Below are 8,782 nucleotides of genomic sequence, written 5' to 3'. Positions count from 1 at the left end.
TGTCAAAGTTTATACCAAAGAATTGGCTCCTCTTTTAACCCTCAAATGGTTGGCTATTTGATGGAATACTTGGTTGCGTTTGCTTTAGTAGCCAACCATTCTGGTCCTGATGCTGCCAATAGTATCAAGGCATCCCGAGCTTCTGCATCCAGCTATTTACTATTTGGTGATTCAAGTCAAGTATACTTTCCCGATCATATGTGTGGGCCAGATATCATCTACAAGTGTGCCAATACAAAGACTGTATACATTGTCCAAATCAAATTTGTCAAGAGAATGTCAAAACAAGAAGCTGCAAACGCTTACAATACTACAGATCCTGAACGCTTTTATTGCAAACGTAATGGCGGTGGAGTGTCGAAAAAACTTGAAGTGTTGAAAGGGTTTGAAGAAGAACGAACCTACCTTCTTAGCACTTTGTCGGAACTACACGAATCAGGCTACTCATTGCAACAGACTCTGGTTATTCATACTGCTGAAAAGAACCCCGTTGACGCTCAAGATATGAGAATCATCAATAGTCAAAACTCGCCTCAATTTTTTGACAAAATTGGCAACGGTGTTTGGGATTTTTTGAATTTAATTAGAAATAACCTTCAATAAAGTTTCAAGATGAGATTGATATACAGATTGGATTTTCAAAATCAAAAATAACTTTGATTAGTCATATGCAACCAACACCAAACACGGAACCTTGAATATGAGCTCAATGATCAATTTTATCATCATGATTCGTAATTGCAAATAGAACTTGTTCCAAAACATAGGAATCCAGTCGTCATTATAAATATCCTTGCATTGCATTGCATACACAACTCCATTTGTGTATATTGATGGGTTTGCACAAAACTGAATTGATGCTAAACTTGGAAATACTGACGATAGCAAGACAGATGCATGAATGCATTCACTCCATTCAACAACAGACATAGTTGCCAAGATCCAAACATGTTCCGCAACAAGTGATTTGTATTTTTACAGGCAAAAGTAGATGCTACCAGTGTAACATTTGTCAATTCTGACATGTTCAAAGTAATAACCAGCCAATAGTCTGGATTAAACGACAACACATGATGACCGATCGTCATTCCAAACACCAGGACAATGGAAAGGGTTCAACATGTAGAGTCAATCATTCCACCACAATCAGAATTGTAAGTCATTGAATATTGACATTCTTGGATCACAAAATAATCAAACACACGATCGCATATCTTGTCAATGTTGCAATGCATTGCATCGATCAGTTTGATGAAAATGGGTTGAATCTGATACATGACTGTTATTTTATAACAACGGCAGCTTCAAGGGTGACAATCAGCACTTTCAAATGGATATTCAGAAAACGCCAAATACACCATATAGTCGATCAATAACAAACATCGCTGTTGGTGTATAATCAACCTCGGTAATATTCTGGAATGATCTTTTCAACTGCGGTCATGTATCCAGTAATCAGATAGTGTCACCTTGATTATGGATAGTTATCATCACATATACAATCCATTACTACAACATATATTGTCACTGTATACCAAATATTTGGCTGATTGTTTGATTGGTCATATTTTGTGCAGTTTAAATTGATCCCATTTGTCCTTTATTGGTCAATCTGTATATAAATCAGGTTATTCAATGACTTGCTATCATACAAATTCAAATACAGTCTATGCACATATTGACAACTATGCAACAATTGGTTGTTCTTGTTGGAATATCCTGATTGAACTACCAATAATGGCTATTGTACACAAAGTCACCCAATATCCTGTCAATTGTGATTGTGATTGTATTCCACATCCAATTATAGATTGTAATCAGTCACAATTGCCGTGTTTGATCAAGTAATGGTTTACATTGATCATGATACCATACATCACGATATTGCCAGATCACTGCACACAAGCCATGATCAATACAAATGCATTACTGATTGACATTGATTGACACCATAGATGCAGTCAGGCAGCACAATACTGTTGGAATTGAGAGTTCTAGTGTTTCAAGCATAGTGTTGACACCATTGTGACAACCATTACCATTAGTGTAAAAGCTATATGATGTAAAACGACATACACCATATCGACTATAATATGATCAATGATATATTTTATTGCATAAATAACCAGTTTTGTTACTATATATATTCAGTCCATAATTTGTTACTACACGATGTTTGCTTATTCACATTATGAATATCTGTATATATTGTATCATTGTTTGGCCATTTGATTTGCTTTTGATGTTTCTGTTGGTGACGTGACTGATCCATACGTTGCAGCCTCCATTGCAATTGATTTAATGTCATGCAATAATCAAATGGCTTTTGAGTTCGAGTCAATCCGAGTCAACCCGAGTCGGATCGAGTTGAGTGAAACAGTTTGTAATTCCAGATTATCATGGTTTGTATTCAATCTATGTGATGATATATACATGGAGCTTACACACGGTTTGACCACACGAGACAGCGACTGTGGTACGGTATCCAATGCCAGCAATATCCCGTTATTGTGAGACATTATATATTGCTGCCATTCAACAATAACATGTGTGTATATATGCGATTTGAATAAATGATCGTGTTACAACCCCTGACTATCCAAGTACATATTTGAATTGGCATCTGGAACTTGGTTGCAGGACTATCAGAGTCTATGCATATTTGCATGTATAGTTGCCAGTTTATGCTCCAAATTCAGTGACAGATAATCCACCAACGCTGTGTAGGTAGATTGCAATATTTGGGGTGTTTTCAATGCATTTTGTCCAGTAGTGTCTGGGATACGCACTGTCGAGTTATTGTGATGCCACATCATGGTTGTAAGTTGATACACGTTGGCATTCATCACTAGCATTCACTCATTCATCACTGACATGCTCTTGATCATACCGATCTGTGTTGAATACGTTGCATAATATTGAATTGTTGTGCTGAATGCAAGTGCTGGTTTGAACGTGCTACATCTGAGCGCAGTTTAGTCAAAATCTCATGTTGAATACTAAACATGGCATCCGAGTGATACAATCAGACGTGTTTCACCATCTCTCCAATTTTGGATTTGTGAAACCTCGATATTATACATTCCATCATTCATCAGATTGTCTACCTTGTCACGTCAACGCAGCTCCGATCGTACTTGAGTCTACATATTGTCCAAACTCGACACTCCATGTTAGTGTATGTTGAAACATCCAGATCTTTGAACTGGTCATGGGTGAAAAACGTTGACTCGGATCCCCATACGGAACATTGATCTCGTTTGACACACTATGCATGTCCTAGCTGGATACGTCATAACATTAGCGCAACGAATAATGTATGGGTTGAGTTGTTAAATCATCGCCAGATTCAAACACCTCCATACCATCAATACCAAATGCATCCATCGACGCGCTGAATGAGATCTGGTTCAAGTCACTGGTGTCACTGATGTCACTGATGTCGCGATAATGTAGTGCCCTCGACGATCCAAACCAAGGCATTTGCTGTTTGACAGTATGTATATAATGACTTGTTTGCTGCCAACTTTGAATACGAGTATGTCAGAGTGAACTGGGATTGCATTTGATGTTCCATGTGTACGACTAGGTACTGCACAATATGTTTACAATGATGTGGTGCTAGATAATCGTGTCAATGGTGTCAATGACTCAATAGTTGATGCTGGAATGGGTGTAATACATGGCCACTGATCATGTCTATACACAGACACTTGTTTTACAGGAAATGGTATGGTAGGAGCACATTCAACTGTGGCATGGCTCTGCATCCGCACCATTCATTTTAGGATATGTTTGAAATGACATTGATTAATGTTTAAAATGGGTTGATGCATTTAAACTAGCTTTGAAATCAATTTATGGAACTTCACGCTAATGCATTATGAATAGCCTGCGACCATGATGAATCTAAAATCATTAGTATCGACTTGTTGGGTAAATGATGAGCAGATTTGTATGAATTGGCCAATACTGAATTCTGAAACTGTCAAGTTACATTTTAATGATCCAACAGCCTACCCAACAAGCCAATACTGGGTTGAATCCAATTTAATCCAATGATCTGATTTTGAAATTGCGCGGGTTGCACGAGTTGCCAAATTCAGCAAGTTGTGGCTAAAGAAATGTAAATGGCAATATTATGGTCTTGCATCATCTTGGCAATGGTAACTGTCCAACAAAGCTGTCTTGTTCATATGGGGTTGTATTTTACTTGGCTATCATCAAACTACTTTGAACTGTTGTGTATTTGGAATGAAGCATGACGGACTACTTTGAACTGTTGTGTATTTGGAATGAAGCATGGTCGACTATACTCTTTGATATGTAGATCTACATTTTATAGTGAGTTGGAGCACATGAGGTTGGTCAGTGGTGAGTGTTGATGTTGCCAGCCTTTCAAAGCTATCAGAAAAACAGTGACTAGGTCCGTTTCCATATCCAATTCAACTGTCGACAATGCACACATCGGTTGTTCGTATACTATGACTTGCTATTGAACCAAATCCAACGATTTGTTCAAAATTCAATGATTTGATAATCCATCAGCAGTAAGTTGAAAGGACAGGTTTCTACCAATGTCATAATATCACCAGTGTTGAGTTGATGACATATATGTTATGGGTATATCAGATGAAGAGAGTACTTTGATATTAGCGTGCTTGATTTTCCAGTCAAACAGAATAACAGACATTTGTATTTTCAGTATATTTGATCCATGCAATGAATACCAAACAGACATTTACGTGGGTTGTATTTACTAACCTAGTGTATTGATTAGATCCAGTAGTACTATTTTGATTTTAGCAATGCATGAAACCTTGTTTGTCTGGTATGCATTACCAATGTATTTTAGGTAGTAGTGAAGAGTTGCAGTTCAGACGCGTAAAAATGTGCAGATTTGTGTAGATTGACTGACTGGATCTGTGTATACCATCAATGTGTTGCACAGATTATACGGAAGATGTGTGGATATACTTGCTCATGTAAACTAGCTGAACCGGGTGTCACTGCGTTCAAGACTACTTGAGCAGTTTGTATTCGATGCAGTTGGAGTATCATGCAATAATCGTGTGAACAGACTCGTCACTACAGTCATACACAACCATCAACCACTACAGTCGTACTAGACGTCTACAAGTATGAACATGCAGTGCGTTTGGTTACTATTCAATCGAGTGGATCTTGGTCACTATTCAATCGAGTAGATCTGCCTATCACATATACAGTCAGACAGTCAGACAGATACAATACATGACCACATTACAGCATACGGTTGGCATAGTTGTATGAGATGGTTGTGCATTATCAACTGCAGTACAAACGAATCTAATATCATCAGCCATGACCGCTGCAGGAGTTGTCAGCAGCACAGCATTACGCATTGTCCATCGTACATGGATTGACTATTGGGAACGTTCACCGCACTACCCAGCCACCCCACACACTTCAAGCTGGCACATAGATCCCCGATCCGTCAGAGTCGGAGGGATGATGATGATATGGTCCAATCAACTCAAAGTATTATGTGTTGATGCATTAATGCAGCTAGTTTGTGTTACTCGATTCCACGAGGTCGATGCGTGCGGAGTCTGGGATTCAAGGTAAAATAACGAATTAATTGATGATAGTTTGATTATTACGGGACGTTTTTGCAATGTATTTGATTATTACGTGCTGAGAGTTTGGCTTGTCGGGGATTCGCATGTCAATTGTTTCAGTTAAATAGTGCATCGTTTGTCCAGATCCGACACCATTATTAGTTGTTGATCAAGATCTTACTTGCCTATCTACCTATTGATCCAAAACTCGCTTGTCCATCTACCTATTGATCCAAATCTCAGATCTGATTGCTTCCCTTGTGTATTTTGTTAAACAGTCATACACACTACTTGTTTGAACGTATTAGTTTGCAGCAACTATTGCAACTATTACAACTGCTACCCATATTATTGTTATCAAGTTTCGAGATCAACTCGTTTTCCATCTTCATTTCCTGACACCCTACAAATACCAATAATGAATTCACTGTGGTCCCGTCTCAACATCTTATCGGCTGGTTCTCCAAGACAGCCTCGCCGTAGTGTGCAAAACACTATTCCCCAACCAACCAATACTTGTGAAAATGCACCACACCTTGCCGAAGCAAGCATGAATCCAGAAAGGTATGCAGTACAGTATTTGTATTATAGTTGTGCATCTGAATATTGTATTTTGGTTACACAGCACATTGCTAACATGACTGTTTACTTGCATGTGTATTATTTACGATTTGATGATTGCATTTACGGTATTTTGGGATGGACTCGAAACGTTGCCGAATTTAATTTTGTTGATTCGACTACGCGACTTTGATGGTAATGATTTTGACTGTTTTTGATGCTATCTAATGTCATTGAACGTCATTCAATGTGTATCAATTGTGATTTGTGTTGGCTGGTATGATGTGCTGGTTGATTATTATTTGGGATTGAATTGGTTGATGCCTAATTTGATTTATGGGACAATGGGTTGAATGCTACTTTAAACTTTTACTGTTGTTTGTGAATAATTTTGTAATGTTGTGATTGACTAGTTCAAATCAGGAAAACATATATACTGATATGTATACATCCAGCCCAATCAGTCCAATCAGTGCAATCAATGATCCAAGAATCCCTACTTCACCAAGTAAGTGTGTGATTTTTGTATCAATTTCTCACGAGTTTTGGGTGTGAATGCATGTATTGTGGATTGTTTAGGCTGTAGTGTGTTGATGGTAACTATACTGATTATATTGACTGATGGATTGATTGTTTTAAAATATTTACATTATAGTCTCGTCCCTGATTGAGGCAGCTATGATACTGCAGTCTGGAAAGCAATGTGACTCTACAGTATCAACCATATATACTGCAGAGTCCATTGCACCAGATTCAGCAGTGACTGGCCATTCATCAGGACCCGTTGAGCATTATACCGATGCTCAAGCATATATGCTGTCATACAGCTATGCTAAACGGGTTTTGGCGTGTGACAAACCGCCTTTTGAAACTCGGTATAAAGTAAGTTGGTTGTATTAGTATAAATCTTGGGTTTAGCTTTGAAATTACACAAGCTGTGCTGGATTGATACAACTGTATAGTTATGGTTGACTAATGTTTTATTTATTGGTATGTGTCAACCATTTATATTTGACAGGCTGACCAGATGATGTACACAAGCAGTAAGCTTCCCGGTGAAGCTGATAGATTGAGAATGTGGCAGCCCATGTCATCACTGAGGGATTCTATCAGCTTCCGGGAAGTTTACCGAAAGCAAGGGTTCCTGCGCGAGTTACCCATAGGTCGCCAGTTATGCAACATATTGTTGTCGAATAACTCGGTGGACATGGTTGACTCGATGGAGCAATGCAACCGGTCGGATGTCTCGGTGGACATAACCGAACCGGTTGCGAATTGCTCCGGGATTCCCATGGACGTCGAAAATCCCATGGATTTTGACGTGTACATGGATGACACCGACATCCCCGTGGGTGTCGAGGATCTGCCAGGTACGCGTAATATATAGTTTTAAATGTCAGCGGTATATCAATGTATGTGATTTACTAAATCAATTGTTTACTTTATATTACATTAGCACCTACATTCCCAGGTATTGAGGTTGACCTCATGCCAGGAGTGCGCATTCTGGTGGATACTGTCAAAGTTCCACGCCTTGCTGAGACTCTTCAGCATCTTTCCCAAACCGGGGCTGGGTTTGGAAAGATCCTGGAGAGTCTGATTGCTGCATATGAAGATGGATATCATATGCAGCAACAGCAAGGATCCCAGAATGCTGGCAGTTCCGAGTCTTTTTTGGATGAGCGACCAAAAAAGACGGTCCGATTCGCTCTGGATGACGCTCCATCCAAACCACTAAATGTAAGTGTAATAGTGCTTGAAATGTTTGAAACGGTTAGTAATTGTATAGATGTTTGTACTCATCCTTTTTATTTTACCAGACTACAAATGCGTGTGATCCGGTAAAGGACACACTGGCAGGAGTGGAGCAGCCAAGCGCCAAGTCCAAGTCCAAGGCTGGAAAAAAAGTAAGTTGACGCATTTGTATGTCATTATTAACAGCAATGACTTACATTTAAACTTTACCATTTTCACACTTAGATGCCCAAACTTGCAAAGCAGACCGAGCTGAAAAAGGCTCGTGGGTCTGTCAAGCGGGTCAAGCCGGAGCAGGTCTCCAAGTTGGTCAAGCAGACCAAACCAAAAAATACTTGGTCTGCTAAAGTAGCATCAACCTTGCAAGACGTTGCAAAGTTGGAGTTACTTAACCAACAGCGAGACCTGCGAGCGGCGCGGCGGCGCAACACGAGCAGTACTCCTGTCATTGATACTTGTATCAAGGAGCGATCTTCCAAAAAACGGAAGATCAACTGCGAGGTTGACGCAGATCAACCCCATCCTCCGCGAAATCCAAAGCGGAGATGGATGATCTAAACTTTGGACTTGAAGCTTTTGGAAGGAAGCTTCAATTCCATCTCCACCTCCACCACTATCTACCCTTCCACTATACCCAACTGATACCCAGTTAATACCTTTTAAATACCCACTATACCCAACTGATACCCAGTTAATAACTTTTAAAAATACCCATTAGTACCTCTTAAATACCCTTTAAATAACTTGTTAAAAATACCCCACTAATACCTTTTAAATACCCTTTTAAAAATACCCTATCCTAATATCTTTTAAATGCCTTTTAAATAAACTTTTAAACAAAACCATTAAATTGTTTTATAAAATCA

At 39.0% G+C, this 8,782-nt stretch overlaps 2 protein-coding genes across 2 annotated transcripts in view; both read left to right on the top strand.

Annotated features, from left to right (window-relative positions):
- Positions 1-603, top strand: part of BATDEDRAFT_35163 (uncharacterized protein) — a gene marked incomplete at its 3' end in the record, with an annotated part of 2,247 nt that extends 1,644 nt beyond the window's left edge. The window contains exon 2 of the mRNA XM_006679065.1: positions 89-603. Coding sequence (XP_006679128.1) covers positions 89-603 — 515 coding nt within the window. The remainder of the gene's footprint in view (positions 1-88) is intronic.
- A 4,740-nt stretch (positions 604-5,343) lies between these two features.
- Positions 5,344-8,474, top strand: BATDEDRAFT_25210 (uncharacterized protein; the record flags this gene model as incomplete). Its single annotated transcript, XM_006678995.1, has 8 exons — positions 5,344-5,603; positions 5,970-6,164; positions 6,575-6,669; positions 6,817-7,043; positions 7,180-7,531; positions 7,618-7,901; positions 7,982-8,068; positions 8,142-8,474. The coding sequence occupies 8 exons, from the start codon at positions 5,344-5,346 to the stop codon at positions 8,472-8,474; spliced, it is 1,833 nt and encodes a 610-aa protein (XP_006679058.1).
- Positions 8,475-8,782: the final 308 nt, after the last annotated feature.

The sequence above is a fragment of the Batrachochytrium dendrobatidis genome, assembly GCF_000203795.2.
Source record: "Batrachochytrium dendrobatidis JAM81 unplaced genomic scaffold BATDEscaffold_6, whole genome shotgun sequence".
Classification (NCBI taxonomy): Eukaryota; Fungi; Chytridiomycota; class Chytridiomycetes; order Rhizophydiales; genus Batrachochytrium; species Batrachochytrium dendrobatidis.
Note: the sequence above shows the minus strand (reverse complement) of the source record. Positions and strands in the feature narration are given on the sequence as shown.